The sequence below is a fragment of the Elgaria multicarinata genome, chromosome 2, assembly GCF_023053635.1.
Source record: "Elgaria multicarinata webbii isolate HBS135686 ecotype San Diego chromosome 2, rElgMul1.1.pri, whole genome shotgun sequence".
Taxonomy (NCBI): Eukaryota; Metazoa; Chordata; class Lepidosauria; order Squamata; family Anguidae; genus Elgaria; species Elgaria multicarinata.
The window spans coordinates 176,036,051-176,059,312 of record NC_086172.1 but is presented as its reverse complement, the minus strand read 5'-3'; the positions used below and the strand labels follow the sequence as shown (position 1 = coordinate 176,059,312).

The window sequence follows — 23,262 nt, the reverse complement described above, 5'->3', positions numbered from 1 at the left end:
CCCTGGTAGAGGCAAAGGGGGACCCTTTGGTAAAGATTTGTTACAAAGTAGCTCTCTTGTGTGAGCAGTACTGACTCCATTTTGAGACAGCCAAAAAGCCAAGGTGTCTTCACACACACCCCATCTCCAGCAGAGATGAGACAAAAGCACCTAAAGCATTTCTGAACGTGAAGAAGTGATGTCTTATAAACATCTTGAATAAAAGTGCTTGCCATTACCTTTTTTAATAAACTGTTCTAGTTCATATGTATTTAGAACTGATTAAAAAAATACTTAATGAGCAGTTTGAAATGGGGCCTACATTTCCCAACTGGCCCGGGACTGTTACCAGCTTTGCCCGGGCCGGGCCTTGAGCACCATTTTTCAGCATGAAGGCGGGATACAAATTAAATAAATTAAATGAATAAATCCCCCTGCCCCACTTTCTAAAAAAATTATGAAAGGAGGATGACAGCACAGCAGCAAAGCATGGGCTCTACATGGGGAAGACCACCGCTTCAATCCCGGCCTTCAGCAGTTAAAAGGATCAGGTAGCAGGGGAGGGGGAAACACCCGTCACTGGCTGTCAACCTAAAGAGCTACCTCTATAGTACAGCGGCTTAGCAAAAAAATTGTGCACATTGTGATACAAGTGTGAAATTGGGTATGGTGGTATTTATGACCATGTACATTAAAATGAGATATAGGGGCATCTTGAGAAATCATCAAAGCAGCCGCCATCTTGGAAAACGGCGGCCAAAATCCAGTTTTCGCACAATAACTCTATTATTTGTAATCTCACAGAAAAGATGTCTCAGTACAAATTAAAGAGCATAAAATTTGCTACAAAAAAGTCATTAACAATCCTTTCATAGGAGCAACCCTCGTCGAGATATAAACGTTTTATTCATAGAATCATAGAATAGCGGAAGGGGCCTACAAGGCCATCAAGTCCAACCCCCTGCTCAATGCAGGAATCCACCCAAAAGCATCCCTGACAGATGGTTGTCCAGCTGCCTCTTGAATGCCTCTAGTGTGGGAGAGCCCACAACTTCCCTAGGTAACTGATTCCATTGTCGTACTGCTCTAACAGTCAGGAAGTTTTTCCTGATGTCCAGCTGGAATCTGGCTTCCTTTAACTTGAGCCCGTTATTCCGTGTCCTGCACTCTGGGAGGATCGAGAAGAGATCCTGGCCCTCATCTGTGTGACAACCTTTGAAGTATTTGAAGAGTGCTATCATGTCTCCCCTTAAACTTTTCTTTTCCAGGCTAAACATGCCCAGTTCTTTCAGACTCTCTTTATAGGGCTTTGTTTCCAGACCCCTGATCTTCCTGGTTGCCCTCCTCTAAACACCCATTTGTCTGAGAAGTCAACAACATGCACTATCTCACCATCATTCCAATCTTGCACTTTGTGTTGCAAGCCTGAAACTTTCAGAGGTTACACTTTACACATTTTTCAACAAGAATACGTACTGAGGCATCTATTTGGGATGTTCTTTGGTACCAAATTTTATGCTCTTTAATTTGTATTGAGACATCTTTTCCGTGAGATTACAAAGAATAGAGTTATTGTGCAAAAACTGGATTTTGGCTGCCATTTTCCAAGATGGCGGCCACTATGATGATTTCCCAGAATGCCCCTATATCTCATTTTAATCTACATGGTCATAAATACCACCATACCCAACTTCACACTTGTATCACAATGTGCATGATTTGGCCAGAAATTGTCGGTACTACTAGTGAGAACAGATGCAGTGGAGGCTGGTGGTTCTAATGCCAGTGGGGCTGTGAATCCACTCCAGGTTTGAGGCAGAACCAGTCAGGACTCGAAAGGAGCTCTCTAATGTGCAGCGCTCCTTCAGAGTCCTGATGAAAGCTTCATCCCATGTACCTGTTTCCCTCGAATTATCCCCTAAAGTGCTAAGCTGTCGGCGTTGTAGTTGCTAAATCACACCCCGGGCGGCAGCGCTCCTAAGATCCTTTGCAAAGGGTTTAAGGGGGGATATGTTAAAAAAAAATCATAAAAAATCAACGGATGGCCCAATCCGATTCAAATTTGGAATGCTCAAAGCTCTCCTTAATATCTATTACTGTACCAATTTTGATGTCTTTATCTTTAAAGCTTACGCAGATGTAAGCATTTGTTTAAATTTTCTTTAAACATATCAAATCCTGTTCCTGCACCCCTAGTGGCCGCTCAGAAAACGACAAATGATTCGCTCGAAAACTACTAGCAAAATACCTCGATTCTTTTCCCTTTATAGCGCAATTAAAGCAGGATGCATGGGAGTCGAAGCAGATGATTAATTTTAATTCGTTTTAATGTGTATTTTATATCATGTTTTTATACTGTTTGTTTTACACTTTGAATTGTTTTAGTAACCGCCCAGGGAGCTTCGGCTATTGGGCGGTATAAAAATGCAATTAATAAAAATAATAATAATAATAATAAACTGGAAAACTTCAGAGTCCTTCACAATAAAAGCAGATTATAAGTTGGAAAACTTCGGAGTCCTTTGCACGCAATTCGCAGTGATTGCATAGTATAACGCTGGTGTGATAAAGCTCTGACACTCAGAAAGGGATTCACCGCCCCACTGGCATCAGAGCCACCAGCCTCCACTGGGTATACGACAGTTTTTATGCTTTTACTAAGCCAGACCCCAAGTTTACGTCTCAAGCCATCGCGTGCAACTCATTTGCTCCCACGTCCTTCAGGGTCCGGTTGCCTCGATGAATGTGGGGAGGGGTGGGTGGGAGACGCAGCGCTGCTTTCTGATCCCTCGTGGGCTACCTTTGATCTCTCCTTCGCGGTCGCCACCTCCTCGAAGCGCACGGAGAGAGCCATCAGCAGCCCCACAAACAGATTGTTTAAGCTGAAAACCTCCGCCGTGATGGACCATTGCCATGTGAGGCGAGAAAACGAAAACATCCCCACAGCAAAGATTCCTGCGGCACGCGTGCCAGAAAGCCTGCAAACACAGATAACAAGAAATGAGATCTCCTTCTCCAACAACGCTGGCCAACCCCACTCCCAAAAATGAAGAAAAGAAGAAGGAAGGAAGGAAGGAAGGAAGGAAGGAAGGAAGGAGCTGCCTTCATTGCCCTTCCCACCCACCACACCCCGAACTCCAGGACTCCAGCACCAGCAAAACGCACTGTCCTCTGGGCACACCTGCCTCATGGGACAGGGTTGATTTCAGCACTTTTCGCGAGGTTTTTTTGGTTTTTTTTGTAAAACGTGCCTTAATTTGAACGTCAGAATCCGTTTCTCATTGCAAGGGCTCAATTGGAATATGCAGTTAGAAATCAAAATATATGTGATCAGAATAAAACACAGACGGGGGGGGGAGAGAGAGAGATTGCACTCTGTACATGTACAGAGGTACTTTCACATTCATTTCCAAGGTTCACAGCAAAAAGCAGTTTGAGGGTAACTCACGACCGAACTATACCTCAGAGGGCCTTCTCTGCTGTGGCACCCCGGCTGTGGAATGCGCTCCCTAAGGAGGTTCGCTTGGCACCTACATTATATGCCTTTAGACACCTTTTTATTCTCCCAGCATTTCAATAGTCTATAAATAAATTTTAACTCGGTGTTTTAAATTTGTATTTTTGCATTGCTGCTGTTTTTATCTGGTTGAGCTTTTATATTGTATTTTATATTGTGGTTTTATACTGTTGTTTTATACTTTGAATGGTTTTAATTTTTGTGAACCACCCAGAGAGCTCTGGCTATTGGGCGGTATAGAAATGTAATAAATAAATAAATTATCTACATCTTTCACCTCTGCGTAGCTGTGTTGTTGTTTTTATAATAAAGAGCTGACACATGGCTGGATCAGGACCATAACATGGAGAGGAGGGTAGGATGACCCTATGGAAAGGAGGACAGGGCTCCTGTATACCTTTAACAGTTGCATAGAAAAGGGGATTTCAGCAGGTATATGGAGAACCTGGTGAAATTCCCTCTTCATCACAACAGTTAAAGCTGCAGGAGCTATACTAGAGTGACCAGATTTAAAAGAGGGCAGGGCTCCTGCAGCTTTAACTGTTGTGATGAAGAGGAAATTTCACCAGGTTCCCCATATATACAAATAACCCCTGCTGAAATTTCCTTTTCAATACAACTGTTAAAGATACAGGAGCCCTGTCCTCCTTTTCATAGGGCCACCCTAGCGAAGGGGGAAGAAAGTAGTGCCATCGCAAATAGCCATCAGTGGGGAAAGGGATTTAGTGGAGGCAGAAGGTACCATCCATCCAACCATGGCAAAGTCCCACCTTGGCTCCCCCACCCACCCACATTTTAATTCTTTTCAAAATCAATCATACAAGGGCTACAGATGTGGCCAACTTCATCTCGACTAATTTGGCCCCGAGGTTGACTTGCCCATCCTTCACAGCGTAGCCATTCCCAAACTGAGGGCTCTGAGGGTGACCGGATCAGGCCCGGTCTCCCTGGTATGTATCCCCAACCGGACTCAGAAGGTGCACCCAAGTAAGGAAGTGGGGGAAGAATTTCTCCAAGACTCTCCATGAGTCGAGGAAGAATCTTCCCGGGAGCTTATCAAACAGGAGACCAGGCTCAGAGACCATCCTTCCCGCCTGTGGGAACTCAGTCTTTGTTGGAGGGAGAGGAAGCATCAGAACTGACAGATCCCAGAGTCCGCCACAGGGTCAAGCAGGCAGAGTTGAGAGGAGGTGGGAGGTGGTCCGCTAGGTTAGCCACTCCCCAGAGATTACAACTTGAAGATCCACTCTGAAGGAGGGGTTCAGTTAAAGCCTGTCGGGCACTGCAGGAAACTGTCCATTTAGTTGATAGGCAACTGCCTTGCTACGTTAGGCTAATTAAGCTTAGAGGATGGCTCCTAGCGTTCACACTCCCTTCAGGTGTGAAGAGAGGTCTATTTACTGAATAAAACTTTTTGTGGGTTGTACGGCAGACCTCATTATTGTCTCACATCTCAGCGGGAAGGCTTGGAATCACCACACAGGGAGTGCAGCCTTCCCCTTCAATGTGCCCTCCTGATGTTTAGGGCTTCAGCTCCCATCAGCCCCAGCCAGGATGGGCAATGGTCAGGAATGTTGGGTGCTGTAGCCCACAACATCTGGAGAGTACCAGGTTGGCAAAAAACTATGCTAGCATGTCGCAACGTTTGTTTTAGTGCTCAGACCACTCCCCACCCCCTTGGCCTTGTAACTAGGTTCTTGGACAAGTTACTTTTCTTTTAGACTCACCATTTTGCTTTCTGTGAGCGGCCATGCCCTCCACGCTCCTCCATGTCCCACCAACGCGAGACATATGCTATGGTGGGACGTGGCTTTCTCTGCGGTGGCACCCTGACTGTGGAATGCCCTCCCCTTGGAGGGCCGACTGGCGCCAACGCTGACTTTATTTGGGAGCCAAGTAAAAACATAGCATTTTAACAAAGCCTTTAATTGTTAAATTCACCTGGCTTGCTCATTGTTTTAACTGTTTTAATTGTTTTTACTGCTTTTAAATTATATACTGGTTTTAACTTGATTCATGGTTTAATTTGTTTTGAGCTGTGCATATTTATTGCTTTATATTGTATGATTTTATCTGTACGCTGCCCTGAGATCCTAGTGATATAGGGCGGGATACAAACGTTTTAAATAAATTAATTAATGCCCACCACGGCAGCCATTTCAGGAATGGGCAAGCCCACACCCCACAACAGCAATTTTTCAAAAACATCCACAACACTTTCAAAATTCGAAATGTACCCACCGACCCCAAAAAAGTTCGAAACCCCTACAGGTTTACAAGAAGTGGAAGGCCAGGAAGGTCAGCAAAGAACATTTTGCCATCTCTTGTTTATTTGGGATGAAGACAGCCATGTGCTTCTCCCGGAGGAATCCCCCACTAAGAGCAATCTTTGGTTTGAGAAAGGGTGTAAATTTAGAAAGCAAGCCGGCTTCTTCCTGAAGATCAACAAGGGGATAAGCGCCCTGTGGCAATTAAGTATGATCTTACAAGACTGAAGAACATGTGGAGATGTTTTACTAGTGAACAGGATCCCACCGCTAGTGCAAGGGGGATCTAGCGGTTCTTAAAGCAACTAGCAGAAATATATTTTATTATTTATTATGGCAATGCGGCGTACATAATCCTCGTCTTCCTCTCCACTTTATCCTCACAACAACAACCCTTGTGAGGTGGGTTGGGCTGAGAGTCTGTGACTGGCCCAAAGTCACCCAATGGGGTTCCATGGCCGAGTGGAGACTAGAACCAGGATCTCCCGATTCCCAGTCCGACACTCTAGCCACTACACCACACTGACTCGCAGTATGACAATGGAATCGATTACCTAGGGAGGTGGTGGGCTCTCCCACACTAGAGGCCTTCAAGAGGCAGATGGACAACCATCTGTCAGGGATGCTTAAGGGTGGATTCCCGCATTGAGCAGGGGGTTGGACTCGATGGCCTTGTAGGCCCTTTCCAACTCTGCTATTCTATGATTCTATGATTTTTGCTCTCACTTCTGAAAATGCTCATTTTTGGCACAAGGCAAGTCAGCGAGCCCAGCTGCCGTGTTTCAATCTGGAAATCAGTGTTTCTGTCATTTTGGGGGTCATCTTAGGAAGCACAAACACCCCATTCCACTTGCCGTGGGTTCCGCTGGCGCAACGGAATGAGTGGGAGTGCAGCGGCGGTACTGGCCCACTATATTTATACGAGGAAATAGGCAAGATATGAAAATAGGGGAAGTTCTGGACATGTCTGATTTTATGTGAAGATCCTGGATCTGCTTTCCCAACAGGGACTCATCAGTGGTGGGCTGCAATGCCCCCATAACTCTTTGGCCCCATTAGCAGGACGTGAAAGTGGCGAGGGAGGAATGTCATTCACCATCTCGAAGAGTTATGTTGAGTTTTCCCCCAAAAAATGTGAAAGGGGTTTCATCTCCCTTTTATCCAAACCCCTCCCTGCAAACTTTGAGCAAAAGTTTGAAGTTTGGACAGCAACCTAGAGCAAATATCACACTGCCAATTGCTTGACCATGGTTTCACAACTGTAAGTCAGTCCTGGGATCGTGTCCTCCTTTCCCATGCCTCCTCAGAACAGCCCTGTAGGGCCTAGTCAAGAACATGCATGGAAGAACAACAGCATTTCTCTTGGGGAGCCTCAATGCAATGGATTTGGTGCACAATCCATTCTACAATAGTAGACTTGGAAGGGGTCTCTAAGGCCATTGAGTCCAACCCCCTGCTCAATGCAGAAATCCACCTTAATGCACCCTTGACAGATGGTTGTCCACACTTGAAAGCCTCTACTGTGGGAGAGCCCACAACCTCCCTAGGTAACTGGTTCCATTGCCGTGCTGCTCTAACAGTCAGGAAGCTTTTCCTGATGTCCAGCCGGAATCTGGCTTCCTGTCACTTGAGCCCGTTATTCCATGTCCTGCACTCTGGGAGAATCGAGAAGAGATCCTGGCCCTCCTCTGTGGGGCAACCTTTCAAGTCCTTGAAGAGTGCTAAGCGATCTCCAGATTTAAGGAAGTAGGTTTATCAGTGGGAGAAGAACATTTTTTTATACTTTGTTTCTATGTTGTGGTTTTTTTTATCATGCCCTTCCTCCAGGTGGCTCAGGGAGGTGCACGTAGTGCCTCCCCTCCCCTATTTCTTTTTATCACAACGACCGTATGACTAGCTCAAAGTCACTCTGTGAGTTTCATAGTTGGGCAGAGAGAGATAACACACAGCCATCAGGGCTAGTAGCCACTGTGATAGCCTTCTCGTCCTCCAGGAATTTATCCAACCCCCCCCCCCACTTTGAAAGCCATCCAGATTGGTGGCCATCACCACATCCTGTGGCAGTGAGTTCCATAGTTTAACTATGCACTGTGTGAAGAAGTACTTCCTTTTATCTGTCCTGAATCTCCCACCAATCAGCTTCATGGGATGACCCAACTGGGTTCTAGTATTTTGAGAGGGAGAAAAATGTCTCCCTATCCACATTCTCCATACCAGGCATCATTTTGCACACCTCTATCCTGTCAGCCTCCTTTTTTCCAAGCTAAACAAACCCAGCTGCTGTAACCCTCCCTCGTAGGGGAGATGCTCCAGCCCCTTAATCATTTTACTTGCCTTTTTCTGCACTTTTTCCAGCTCTATAATATCCTTTTTTAGGTGTAGTGACCAGAACTGTACACAGTATTCTAAGTGTGGTCGCACCATAGATTTCTATAAGGGCAGTATGATACTGGCAGTTTTATTCTCAATTCCTTTTCTAATAATGCCTAACATGGAGTTTGCCTTCTTTACACTGGGTGGACATTTTCATCGAGCTGTCCACCACAACCCCAAGATCTTTCTTGTTCGGTCACAGCTAGCTCCGATCTCATAAGGTTATACTTGAAGTTTCAGTTTTTGGCCCCAACGTGCATCACCTTACACTCGCTTCCATTGAACCGCATCTGCCATTTGGATGCCCACTCTCCCAGTTTGGAGAGATCCCTTTGGAGCTCTTCACAATCCTTTTGTATTTTAACAACCTTAAATAATTTGGTGTCATCGTCAAATGTGGCCACTTCACTGCTCACTCCAAATTCCAGATCATTTATGAACAAGTTGAAAAGAATTGGTCCCAATACCGATCCCTGTGGGACCCCACTATTTACTTCCTTCCATCGGGAAAATTGACCATTTATTCCTACTCTCTGCTTTCTGTTCCTTAACCAGTTACTGATCTATAAGAAGACCTCTCCTCTTATTCCATGACTGCTAAGTTTATTCAGGAGTCTTTGGTGGGGGACTTTACCAAAAGCCTTTCGGAAGTCCAAGTAAACAATGTCTACTGGATCATCCCTGTCTATATGTTTGTTGACACTCTCAAAGAATTCTAGCAGATTTGTGAGACAGGACTTGCCTTTGAGGAAGCCGTGTTGATTCTTCTTCAGCAGGACCTGCCCTTCTATATGGTTATTAATTTTGTCTTTAATAATGCTTTCAACCAATTTACCTAGAACAGATGTCAAGCTAACCGGCCTGTAATTTCCAAGATCCCCCCTGGATCCCTTTTTGGAAATTGGTCTTACATTGGCCATCTTCCAGTCCTCTGGAAGATTCCTGCGTTGAGCAGGGGGTTGGACTTGATGGCCTTATAGGTCCCTATTCTATTCTATGATTCTATGATTCTATGGTACAGAAGCTGAGCTTAGGGACATGTTGCATATTGGAAGGTCAAAATGATCCACCAAATTCCATCCAGGTCTGAGGGCTGCACCCAGGAATATCTCTGGTGTTAAGAGAATAGAATGCAGGTACAAGCCTTCCCCTGTCAGACAGGTCTCAAGCCACAAAGGGCCCTCCATTTATTTATTACAATTCTTTCTATTCCTCCTTTCAAAATACAAATCCTTCCAAGAGGGTTTACAAATAACATGAAGACAAATGTAAAAATATCTCCATAAACAACATCAACATAAGACGCAGAAGGAACGTTCTCACAGGACAGTCATGACCCTGTGAGGGGAAAGGAAATGCAGCTAGGTCAGGCTCTGAGGTGGCCATATTTTACTGACTGATTGATTTGATGTTCATCCCAACTTTCCACCCCAAAATGGCACTCAAGTCTTCGCTGGCCAGTTACTACGAAGCAGGGTACAGTCCAACTAGGCCAGGTCCTGAGGTGGTCTCTAAATCGTTTATGTATTAAATTCTCATCCCACTCTGCCTCGAAGGAGCTCAGGACAAAATATAGAGTCCCACACATATATATACACACACACCACCACAACAATTTTATTTATTACGTAATTATATATTCTACATATTTGTATCTTGTCCAACTACCCAGGGAGCTTCGGCTGTTGGCCAACGTACAAACGTAATCAATCCATAAAATGACCAACGTTTGCAGGGTGGTGTACAACCACCCGCTGAGGTAGGCTAGGCTCAACACGGCTGGCCCATGACATCCGCCAATCTTCATAACTAAATGGGGGATGGGAGTCCTTATCTCCCCCACCTGACACTCTTTATCCACGACACCAACTTTCCCCAACCTGGTGTCCTCCAAATACATCAGACTACAACACCCATCATTCCCAGCCAGCCTGGACTTTGCAAGGCACCAGGGTGCAAAGACCACATTACACAGCCTCTCGAAAGATCATAGAATCATCATAGAATAGCAGAGTTGGAAGGGGCCTACAAGGCCATCGAGTCCAACCCCCTGCTCAATGCAGGAATGCACCCTAAAGCATCCCTGACAGATGGTTGTCCAGCTGCCTCTTGAAGGCCTCTAGTGTGGGAGAGCCCACAACCTCACCAGGCAACTGATTCCATTGTCGTACTGCTCTAACAGTCAGGAAGTTTTTCCTGATGTCCAGCTGGAATCTGGCTTCCTTTAGGCGTGGCTTCCAGCACGCCTGAAACCTCCATCGAATGATGCTTTATGCGGAGTCCAATAATTGGGTCCATCTAGCTGAGCATGGCCTCTCCCAGCCTTCCCCAAAATGGTGGTCCATGCTGGCTGGGAAATATGGGATCTGCAGTCCAACACAACTGGAGGACACCAGGTTGGGGAAGGCTAGCATATACTGATTGACAGTGCCTCTCTAGTGGTGCAGGCAGAATTATTTACTAGCCCTACCTGGAGATTGAACCTGGGACCTTTTGCATGCAAAGAAGGTATTCTTCCACTGATCTACAACCTTTCCTGGAGGAGGTGATGGGGCTAAGAGGGTTTGGTTCTCTAACTTTCTGAATGAAACAATGCACCTTGGTCCCAAACTCCAAATCTGGACCAGATTGGGCTGCCTCGGACCGAAGCAGATGAAGCACTTCGGGCCGATTCGGTCCAATGGGCAGCCACTGTCCTCTTTCCCTCCCACCTGCTGTAGTTTATGACAACAGATCTGTGGCAGTCCAGAGTGGCTCTCATAGAGGATGGGCGGCTTCAGGTAAATCCCACAGGTGGGCGGGGAAGGAAGGAGAGGGGAGTCCAATGGACTCTCGGCCAGCCTCACACATCTGGCTTTCCCAGGAGCCAGGGAAACCCCAAGACCCAGCTTGCTTCGGATTTGAAGCTGAATCCAAAGTGAGCCAGGGTAATACAGAGGCGCCCCGAGTCAAAACGGGGCCGCTCTGGAAACTCCGAATTGGCCTCCGAGTCAAATCAGGGGGCTGTGCACAAGCCTTTAATCAAAATATGCCTCCCTGAACTGATACTCCTTCTCCAAGCCCATTTATGTACGATGAGCAATTTGTCATCCTGTCTTTCAGAGCACACTGCTAAATATTGGGAAACTGCCCCCCCCCATGCCTCATGTTAAGCAAGGACACCTATATGTGGTGTGAAGAACCTGCTTACTCCACCAGCTAAGCGGATAAGACTGAGCTGCCCCTTGGCTCTATAGCAGGGCCAGGAAACACTCCCCCCCCTCCTCAAGGACTACATGCAGCGGCGGGGTCAAGGACCACATGATCCTGGTGGTGGGGTCAAAGATGGTGGTAGAGGGATCCTGGGATGATCAGGAGCATCGCTGAAGAACCCAAGCACCGGGATAATATTGTGCTTCAGGTATTGTTCCCCAAAGGCGTCTGATTGGCCACTGATTGGGAAAAGAATGATGGACCATGGACCACTTGTTCATCCCTGGCTGACGGCTGGTCGGCCACTGTGTGAACAGAGTGCTGGACTAGATGGACCCTTGGTCTGATCCAGCATCAGGGCTCTTCTGATGTTCTTATGACTAGATAGGCTTTTGGTTTGATCCAGTGAGGCTCTTCTTATGTCATGTTCCGTCTCTCTCTCTCTCTCTCTCTCTCTCTCTGACATACACACAGCGCTGTCCCCCACTCTCTCACGCACACTCACAGAAACACACCCAACCTTTCCCCTCATGCCCTCCAAAACACAAACAGGAGGGTACCCACAGAATGCAGTATAGCATCTGGGGGCCGCCCGCTTGTGCTCGACGGCATTTTTCAGCATCACGGTATCACAGAGTTGCCAAGACATCAAAAATTCAGATCCCAAGAATCAAGGGGTTGAGGCTGGGAGCTCCTGGGTGGAGCCTGATGCAGTAGTGGGTGGAGCCTAGCAGAACCTTTGTGGGCCAGGGTGGGTGGAGTGGCCACTTCAATAGCAAGCACTCAACGTCTGCTGATGGTGGGCCAATACAGAAGAGGGCGCCAATTAAAATCAAGGTCCAATGAAATGCATTTTAACTTGGATTGTGGGCCTGCCTTTGGCTTTTATGTAATTAGCAATCTTTTCTAATCTCTGCTGAAGTCCTAATACATCGATACATGACCTGAAAATAGGTACCTGGCGTAGGACATGATCCAAAGGGTTTTACTATAGAAACATCCTTAAGAACATAAGAACATCAAAAGTGCCTTGCTGGGTCAGACCATGGGTCCATCTGGTCCAGCACTCTGTTCACACAGTGGCCAACCAGCCGTCAGCCAGGGATGAACAAGCAGGACAGGGTGCGACAACACTCTCCCACCCATGTTCCCCAGCAACTGGTGCACACAGGCTTACTGCCTTGAATACTGGAGACAGCACACAACCATCAGGGCTAGGAGCCCTTAACAGCCTTCTCCTCCAGGAATTTATCCAACCCCCTTTTGAAGCTATCCAGATTGGTGGCCCTCACTACATTTTGTGGTAGTGAGTTCCATAATTTAACTATGCACTGTGCGAAGAAGTCCTTCCTTTTATTTGCCCTGGATCCCTCACCAATCAGTTTCTTGGGATGACCCCGGGTTCTAGTATTTTGAAAATTTTGGAAAGAATGACAATTTTGCAAGGTTGCTGCTGCCAAGGACCCATTCATTTCGACTGGGGGAGGTGAGTTACACAGGAGAACTTCCTGAGGTGACCCAATCAAGGGCCCAATCCGATTCAGAACAGACAGCCCTGAGGAATCTCTCTGTTTTACAATTCTGTCAGTAGAAACTGACAAAAGTTCAGCAGATTCGGAATTTCAAAATCCTTCTGATGTGGGGGCGGAGGGCCCAGCACTTGGAGACGGTGGCTTTTCCTTGATGTCTTTCTTGAAGGACGGTCCTGAGAAGTTCTTAATCAACTTACAAGATGGGGGATACTTGGTTCAGCAATACTACAAATGAGAAGGATCTTGGAATTGTTGTAGATCACAAGCTGAATATGAGCCAACAGTGCGATATGGCTGCAAGAAAGGCAAATGCTATTTTGGGCTGCATTAATAGAAGTATAGCTTCCAAATCACGTGAGGTACTGGTTCCTCTCTATTCGGCCCTGGTTAGGCCTCATCTAGAGTATTGCGTCCAGTTCTGGGCTCCACGATTCAAGAAGGACGCAGACAAGCTGGAGCGTGTTCAGAGGAGGGCAACCGGGATGATCAGCGGTCTGGAAACAAAGCCCTATGAAGAGAGACTGAAAGAACTGGGCAGGTTTAGCCTGGAGAAGAGAAGGTGGAGGGGAGACATGATAGCACTCTTCAAACACTTAAAAGGTTGTCACACAGAGGAGGGCCAGGATCTCTTCTCGATCCTCCCAGAGTGCAGGACACAGAATAATGGGCTCAAGTGACAGGAAGCCAGATTCCAGCTGGACATCAGGAAAAACGTCCTGACTGTTAGAGCAGTATGACAATGGAACCAGTTACCTAGGGAGGTTGTGGGCTCTCCCACGCTAGAGACCTTCAAGAGGCAGCTGGACAAGCATCTGTCGGGGATGCTTTAGGGTGGATTCCTGCATTGATCAGGGCGTTGGACTCGGAGGCCTTTTAGGCCCCTTCCAACTCTACTATTCTATGATTCTATGATTCTATGAAAAAAGCAGCCCCATCAAAAAGCACGTCACAGTGAAATCCGTTTCAAGAACTCTTCCCTCTACAAGTTACTGGAAGTTGTCTCTGGAAGTTGCACCAAACTCCCCGGGTGGCAAGCCTGCGCTTTTCAAACTGCCAGGGCGATGCTACGACCCAATCTATCATTTTGAGACATGCATTTTCCACACACGTTATATAAAACTTGCACTTTCTCACAGCTTCAACTGGTGCAGTTTAAGTAGGGCCTAGAACAGAAAGTTGGGGGCATGAAGGGACCGGGGGGGGTGGGGGGGGAGAAACTCGGCAGGAAACAGATTTAGCAATTTAAATGTTTTATAAGTTTTTTTTTTTTTTTTGGTAATTGAGGAAACTTTTCATAATCTGACATTTGTTAAAAAAAAAAGAAGAAGAAGAAGAAGAAGAAGAAGAAGGGGGAAAAAACCACCCACTTATTAGAAATTATGCAGCAGTGTAGCTGTGGAAATATGAGCTCGCTTCACAATTACGAAGCCGGGGCGAGGAAGCCCTTCGCCTATTGTGCGAAGTGGCATAAACCCCACTGAGGGCCCTATCAGCTCACGAGCAGGCAGGGGGCTGCTCCATTCAAAGCATGAGATACAAGCTGCAGGGCAAAAACCTGGCAGCTCCCTTCTGACCCCACAATCCCCTACTGGTGACAGATCCAAGCTCCATAGCAAATTAGACCTTCTCACATTACAATTGCAGAAGACAGATTCCATTAACGGTATCTGAAATTGAGTGGAGAGCAGTTCCGTTATCAGACCTTACTCATAAGCGGTGCTATTAATCAGAGCTATGATAGCATTTATATATTTCAAGCTATCTGCCGTGGCTGTGATATTCTCCTACAAAGGCTTGATGGGACTTAGGCAGGGGAACAATGGAGCTTTCTGGGGAAAGCAGAGTAAATCAAGAAAGTCTATGACTTCCACACATTCTGAAGGGATTGCGGTTTACATAAATTTTCTCCCAATTGGAGATTGAGCTCTTCCTCATCTTACACATGGGATTTAGTTGTCACTCAATGGGAACAGCTGTGAAAAGGTGAAGCGGCCCACCGTTCAGCATACTGGCTCTGCTTTTAAAGCAATTAACCCATGAACAGGAGGATACCTGGCGATATCAAGAGGATTAGACGAGGCAGTGCTTTATTAACATTTCCTTGAACTAATTCTAACTCTGACTAGCTGTCACGAAAGATTCTTCAGTCTTTTTTTTTTTTTTAATAATTTTTAAGGATGGAAGGGGGGGGTCACTTGGCCTGCTTTTTTCTCTCCTTCCTCCCCCCACCAACCTTCCCACTTCCAAAATTAAGCACAGATCCTTGAGTCGAAAATGTGCCTGCTTTTTAAGCAAATGCAAATTAAGAGAAACTGTTAAGGGCCCTATGAAGTCTCTATTCATCAATGCAACTTCACTGGAAGTGTGCACAGTGTGTGTGTGAGAGAGAGAGAGAGAGAGAGAGAGAGAGAGAGAGAGAGAGAGATCAATTAGCCAAGGGGTCACGGTTGATAGTCTCCTAAAAGGGAAATTAATACGAGAGCTTTCTAGAGTCTTTTATTCCACCACCCCCACTTCGTTAAAACTTAGAAGCTACTTGTTACTTAAGCATGAGCTGCTTTTGAAATCATAAAGAGCCTTGCAGAAAAGCCAGACAAAAAGGCAATGGTCTAGAGTAATCTCTAATCTGGAAGAAATGTACCCAAATATACCTTAAATCGGAAGATTCTGCACTCTTTTCAAGGGCTGCATTTTAATTTTCTGCTCGTGGCTGAATGGGATGATGGTCAAAGATACAATGTTTGAAGAGAAATAAGCTCTCTGCTTAGAGTAAGGAATTCTCCAGATCGGTATATGAAAGCACAGAGACACTTGGTTAGGTGGAAAATCTGATCAATTAATTTGTATGACAGTAGGTAGGTAAGGATTGAAAGGGGGGTGGCGGTGGAATCATGACACAGCGGCCTGGTCGGAGCCAATAATGACAAACACAGAGCAAAGCAACAGAAAAGGGAGTCACAACAGTAGGGTCAAACAAAGACTTCAACTGTTGAATAAGCACAACAAGAAATCTAAATATAAATCATAAATCCTCAAATGAGCCACAAGTCCATAAAGCTCAAGAAACGTCCTGGGGAGGTGGCAGGGGAATAAATCTCATTGCCCCCCAACCAAACTGAAGGTAGCTCATCCCATTAAACTTGAAAACTGGATTTCTGGGAGCAAAATGCCACATAAATGCAAACGCACGAGAGCTAACCTTTCGTTTCATCAGCCAAACTTACTGCAGAGGTAGTTGCTTGAAAACCAAATTTACCTTTTTATTTCTACAGTTCTGGCTTAACTTTGGAGGAACAGTTTTTCCCTTCCGTGCCCCCCTACCCACCCCCTCCAGCTTGGGGTATTTAAGATTCTTTTTGCTTCAGCAAAAACGTTAATGCTACTTTGGGACTTTCAGCTGTGGGTGCGAACAGATATGAGAATCCATTTTGCTTGCCAGCTGCCCCCGTGAATCCCTGCTTTTGTTTTAAATGAGCAGCGTATTATGGCTTCGCTTCAAGATAACTTCCGTCCTTCTTTTCCTCCTGCCGAGAATGAAAACTAAAAGTCAAGGCCAAAGGAGGCAAGTTTCCCTCTGTGTCTCACCAGCATAAAATTTAAATGTCTGTTCGATGTAAACTAAAGAGAATTTTAAAACTGTTTCCCGGCCCATCCCTGCAAGTAAAAAGTTATGTTTGCTTTTAATTTATGTCTTCTCCTACATTGCTACAAACAGGAAGGTTTTCTTATAGCCCTAATAGCCATAGTTTTCTAATAGCCATGCAATAGTTTTCTAATAGCCATGCAATTTCAAACCTACATGGAATTAATGTTAAAATTTGAGGTTTTGGAATGTGAGTTAATGAGAGACTCTCTCTTTTCAGCGGCCTTAGAGAATGCCAAACGCTCCAGTATAGTTGCAAAAGCTTACGAAAAAGGTATTTAGGAAACAATTACAGCTAAATTACAGCAAGTTGGTATGTCTCTCCCCCACCCCTCTTTTGAGGGGAATATGATGCATGTTTCACAATTGGTAAAATGGATAGTGCTAAATGTCCCATACCTCCGTCCTATCCTAACAGAAAGCTTATAAAAAAATCTCTTTGATGAAAACATTAAAATATCCTTTTCAGCAGCAAGAAAACGAAGGCACGTGGATTTCACACGCAACCATTCCGTTGCGATTTCGAAAGCACTGAAACGTCAACAAGCAAAACGGTTTTAAAAACGGGTTCCCCACCTTCCACTTCATCTCAAAAGAAAAACAACCAAAAGACACCTCCACAAACAAATTCTGAACGCTTTACACACAACCACGACATTTGAAGACGGTATGCAAGCGCTATGCGGTTTGTAAAAGCGAGCAGTCATAGAACTGACATCAAACACGGTCCCGCAGAAACGAAAGGGATAAAATAAAAAAAAATTAAGGAGGGAAATAAAAATTGCCTTTTGAAAAATACCTGGTTCAGGCAACAAGTATAGATTAAAACGGGGAGTTGTTGTTGTGCACATCAAAAAGGAGAGAGAAAAACGTAACTACCTGGCAGAATTCAAAACCTGATTAGAAGAACAAAGTGTCAGAATACAGTTAACACTAATCCACCATGTAGAACAATGTCCTCTTAAGTGGGAATGAATGAAACTATTGTAAGAATCAAAAGCCTTCTCCAATTAAACATTAAAATGGAAGTATCTTGACCTGCAAATGAACATAAAACTTGAGAGATGTCTCGAAACAGACGCCAGACAAAGGAACGAAATCTATTAAAAGAACTGATTTACATAGCGTATAAACGGAGGAAATTGCGCGGGGGGGGGGGGCGCGGAGGAGGAAAGGATGGTTGGTTGGTTTTAAGAAAGGGGGGGGGAGGCAAAACACACCAGCAAGGACCCAAGCTGCGATTCTTTACTGTACTCAACTGTCAGTGCAGTCAACGCAGCCGGCCAGTGGGCTTTATGTACACGGAAGAAAAGGTTTTTAGAAGGTTAAGTTTGGGTCACGCGACAAATGAAATTGTAACAACCCCAACTGACACTGTATAATGTCTTCTTCCACCGAATCAATAGGCCGCTCTCGGCTCCAAATTACCATAGAGATGGTCTGCCCCTTTCCGTAGGGTGCTTATTGTTTGAGGAGGAAACAGATCTGCCACTTGAACCGCCTGGTTCCCAAAGGATGTGGACTTCATTAGTTATTTGTCGCCTTAAAAGCCATCGGCGGACTATTTTGTATTAAGGAGGGCCTGACGGAAGGTGGGAGGGCGGTTATTTCGAGACCCCACCACCATCCAAAAAAAAGATCCAAAAAGACTTACAAAGGTCACTCCGTCCTCTGTAAATGCAAAGGGGGGGATATCGTATTTGGAAACTGGTTTTCGGAATATGTAGAACCCTGCGATTCGCACACCCCACCCCAAAACAACCTCACTAACTATGTCCTGAATGCCTCTAAACAGAGAGAGAAAGAAGGCGACGTCTTCAAATGTATTTTTAAACTGCAGACCGCTGTCCTAAAGGAACTTGAAACATTTCAGTGGCTCTCTTACAGAATGCCCTTTCGATAACTTTTTTTTTTTTTAAAGAGATTATAGAAATATGTGTGCAAATGGCAGCCACCATTCTCAAGGCAGATTTGACAACCACATCTGAAAATTTTCTAGCTGCATTTAAGAATCGGTGAGATTAACACAGCCGTGCATGGGGTGAGCGTGGCCTACAAGCCACTGAGACACCACAGCGTACAACATCACGCAACAGCACTGAGACGGTTCACCTCCAACACTCATGGTTGGAAAATGCCCGCTCAAAAATTTAGTGTTGGAGATTTAAAACTGGGCATCTTTCTTTTCTATGCAACGCAAGACCAAGGGCTATTAAAAGGTGCCATCCTCAAACTGCAAAACTCTAAAGGAAGCCTATTGGCTTCAGTGTGGCTGGGACAACTTCTGTGATATATCTAGACACTGTCTTACTAGCATGCTCCTATAAGATTTTTTTTAAAAAAATAACAACACCCGGTCATAAGATGTTTGACACATTCTTTCATGTGCAAAGTGCATTATCAAATATTATACAGCTTCACATTTTTTTAGTGTCTGTAAAATTAAATGTTAAAGTCCTTTAATAATAATAAAAAACACCTCCCAAACTTGGCTTGCCATTGTAATTTTATTTTAATTTACCTGTTTTCTTTCCCCCCGTAGGACAACAAAAATCCCCACCCACAAATGTAATTCCTTCGTCGGATTTCCGCCTGTGGTGTTAGAATAAATGGAAGATGAGGGTGGATTCTTACAAAGAGCAGTATTACGAGGAATGCATTAAAGATTAATTTAAAATAAAATGTATACAACAGGGGGATTTTCCTCCCCCACCACTAATGGAACTAGAGCGTTATTATTTATTCTTCTCTAACATTATTCTCAACGCTGTTCCTAACCGATACGACAAAAGCCGCCTTGCCTTGAGAGTTCATGCTTTAAATACTTCCCCTTAAAAGCTTTGGGCCTTTTTTATTATTATTATTTTTATTAACCCTATTTCTTTAACTACGCTGAAAATTAGTTAAGGATGAATTATCTGATAGGAAAAGCCCCTATTCATGAAATATTAGAGAGGTGTACTTAAGCAAATAAGGTAGCTCTCCCTCCAGGCACACAGTATGTAAAACGTTTATCATAGCCTACGAGCATCAACGGCCATCCACTGATCTCTCTCACGCTCAACCACGGTCTTTTCCACCGCGGCTTGGCGGGAGTGCTTGGCAGAGTAAAGAAGAGGTTTGAATTTCAAATAACGCAGAGCAAGAACAGTAATTCTTCATCTGACAGAAAAGGAAGTGTGTAAGAAGAGGCACTCAAAAGCTGAGGGTTGTCTCCCTCGTCCAAAGCGCTATTTGCAGGAAGCATTCACACTCAAGAGTGGTTCAGGCAATTTCTTTAAATCCTTACCTGTAAATTCAGGTGCCTGGTTTGTTCTCGTAACATTTATTCACAAGAAGTGGCACTGTTTTATCTTTTTTTAAAAAGAAAAAGAAAAAGTTCTGAAAGCTATCAGAACGGCCAGTGTAATGCAGCAGTGTTGGTATTTAGACTTGGGTGACTCAGGTCCAATGCTTTATTCAGCCGTGAATGTTTTTACAGAGTGGCCCTGGGCGACTTGGTATCTGTCAGCCTCAGTTCTCCACCCATAAAATAGGATTATTAATGACCCGACTTGCAAGGGCCCTTTTTTCTTTTTCTTTTTTCTCTTTTTCTTTTTGCAAAGATGAATGAAATAAGGACGGTGAAAGCACTCCAGAGCATTAAAAGCAATATTGGAATGTTTAATAATGATTAACTGGATTTCTAAATAACTGAAAGTGTGCCCAGGAGGTTGGTTGCCATCAGTTAATTAAGATCAACATGTTTACCCAAAAGTAAATATTTTGCCAGCATTATTAAGTTGTGTGTAGTGGGAAGGGGGGGAGGTTGCATTATTTAAATATCTTCAAAATAGCCCCGGTGCGGTAAAACTCTTAATATTGAATTTCGGTCAGCAAAGTAAAAATTGCCTCATCTATTAAAAGTTGGGCAATTATACTGATTGTGTGTATGTGTGTGTGTAAGAGCTCAACTGCCTCAGCTCTAGAAAAGTCTCTTGTTGGAATACTCTGGGTTACAGGGTGAAACATTCTGGGTTTGCTAGAAATGGCCCTGACACTCTCATTTGTAGCATAATGTCATTAAATAAGCCTGTTTTTTAAAAAAACATTCAGCAAAAAAGAACTTACCCTCCACAGGGGGGTAAGTGGGAGGTGCTCTCCTGCGTACAACTCCCCCATGTCTAGGATATGCATGTGAATCCCAGAACCGTGTGCTGGGGCCATTTGCACGAAACACCCAACTAAGAAGAGGTGCAGCAGGCAGATAAGAATGGCCAACAGAGGCTGGTGGCTCCGGGGTCAGTAGGGCGGTGAATCCGCTCCTGGTTTCAGGCAGAACCAGGCAGAACTCTGCCTGGGTTCAGACTGAAACCCGGAGCGGATTCACCACCCTACTGACCCTGGAGCCACCAGCCTCCACTGTGAATTCCCTTACCGATGTAGCTCCAGCATCCGCACACGTACTGCAGCTACAAACCAGGGAGCCCACCGTTTCAAGCCTGCCTCTACCATGAACTCAGTAGGTGGTCTTAAGCAAGCCCTGTTCTCTCAAGCACACTCTCCCAATCTGCAATATGAGGACGGGGTGGGTGGGGGAAGTTTGAGGGGGCGGGGGGGGGCGTCTGGAAACAAAGCCCTATGAAGAGAGACTGAAAGAACTGGGCATGTTTAGCCTGGAGAAGAGAAGATGGAGGGGAGACATGATAGCACTCTTCAAATACTTAAAAGGTTGTCACACAGAGGAGGGCCAGGATCTCTTCTCAATCCTCCCAGAGTGCAGGACACGAAATAACGAGCTCAAGTTACAGGAAGCCAGATTCCAGCTGGACATCAGGAAAAACGTCCTGACTGTTAGAGCAGTACGACAATGGAACCGGTTACCTAGGGAGGTTGTGGGCTCTCCCACACTAGAAGCCTTCAAGAGGCAGCTGGACAACCATCTGTCAGGGATGCTTTAGGGTGGATTCCTGCATTGAGCAGGGAGTTGGACTCGATGGCCTTGCAGGTCCCTTCCAACTCTGCTATTCTATGATTCTATGACACAACAGCATTAACTTTCCTTACAGGGTTGTTGTAAGGATGCATCTAGACAATGCACGTGGAATGCTCTGAACACTTGAAAACGCTACATTATTATTACCGCTGGCGTTTCAGCACAGGCACGTAACCAGGCCTCTCCCAGCCACGGAAAGACCCACAGGACTGCCCCCCCTTTACTCCTATGCATTACTACACCTGCTACCACAGCAGGGAGAACAGTCTCCAATACTGCTGAAGGTGTGTGGGAAGGGGACGGCTTGAATCATTCACAACGAAACTAATGAAATATCAAGTCCCCTCAGCCCCGCCGCCTGCAAAACTGCCCTTTTTCTCGTGCTAGAGCTCCATCAGAAGAGAGTTTCATTTCACGCTCGATACTGGGCACTCACGGATTTTCGCGGGTCCCTCTCACGACGCCGGCTGCCTCCCGCCCCTTCTCGCCTTCTCCGCGCCGCAAAAAACCACCCAAGTCCGACATTTTTAAAGACGGAAGTTGCCGCTATCTCCTGCTGTGTGCAGAAGCAGCGAGATCAAAACGGCCCACTGAACGGGCCACAGGCACGTTGTTTACATCCTCTTTCAAAAGAGGAAGTAAAGAGGGACAAATGCGTGGGCGGAGAAGCAACGGTAAGCAAACGCGATTCCCCCCCCCATGTGGTGATGCTCTTAGAAGCCTACACGCAATGCACAAATGTGGTTTGCTGTTCCTTTTTCCTGTATCCCAGTTTGTTTCAAGATCTCCCGGAACACAAGGAGTGACCTGCAACCCATGTTTTCCTGCTCGTGCTATTTCGATAAGAGTTCAGTCAGTACAGTTTCCAAGCTACTGTACTGAACACAGGTAGAAAACGCAGAGCCAAAAACGTCAGGCAGCGTCGCCTTCCCTTTGTCACGCGAGTAATTAAAAGTTTGCCAGTACAGTTGACGCTCGTATTGTTATTATTATTTTTTAAGCCATCTGCGTCTTTCTATAGTGACAAACTTCGTTAGTTCTGGTTAGATAAATCTGATCAGCGAAGTGCGTTAATGAGACGGAACAAGGTTACCATTCTTTTGAAAGAAATCAGTTTGGGCTTTTTTTATGATGTGTGCGTGTGTGTGTGTGTTTTGTTTTTCTTCTTAACTTTTATGAGCAGTTCCAAGGTCAAATGTAAAATTCAAATTGTATGAAGTGTAGCCAGATGAATCAATTAAGAGTTCACAGCCGGTGCAGGAGAAGAATTGACAATTTTGCAACCCACTGGGTGCTGATAAGTTCAAATTGTTATTAACTTTTATGTAGGCTTATAATATTAAAACAAGGAAAGGGAGGCCTCTTCATACAACGTGAAGAGATTTCCCTTGTGTATATTTTTTGGAAATATAAAAATAGTTCTCAGAATGCATCACAACGGATAGATATTTGTCACAGGTATTATGAATCATTTTAGGAGCGTTTATGAATGTAAATTTCTTGACATTTTCCAGTAAAGGGTACTTCTATGAGTATAAGAAAGCTGGGGGAAAGAGTAAAAGGAATAAATGAAAGAGAAAAGAAGGGGGAAACACATTGGAAGTTTTGGGGGGGGGAAACGGAGGCAGGAAGAGAGAGAGATTAATAACTAAGCTGGGATTGTTTAGCTTGGAGAAGAAGAGGGGAGACATGATAGAGGTGTACAAAATCATGCATGGCGTGGAGAATGTGGAGAGGGAGACATTTTTCTCCCTCTCTCAAAACACTAGAACCCATTGGGTCCA

General features: G+C 45.1%; 1 protein-coding gene across 1 annotated transcript in view; it reads right to left on the bottom strand.

Annotated features, from left to right (window-relative positions):
- Positions 1 to 23,262, bottom strand: part of TMEM260 (transmembrane protein 260) — a 72,235-nt gene that overhangs the window by 31,341 nt on the left and 17,632 nt on the right. The window contains exon 4 of the mRNA XM_063118197.1: positions 2,780 to 2,957. Within this exon, the coding sequence (XP_062974267.1) occupies positions 2,780 to 2,957 (178 nt within the window). The remainder of the gene's footprint in view (positions 1 to 2,779; positions 2,958 to 23,262) is intronic.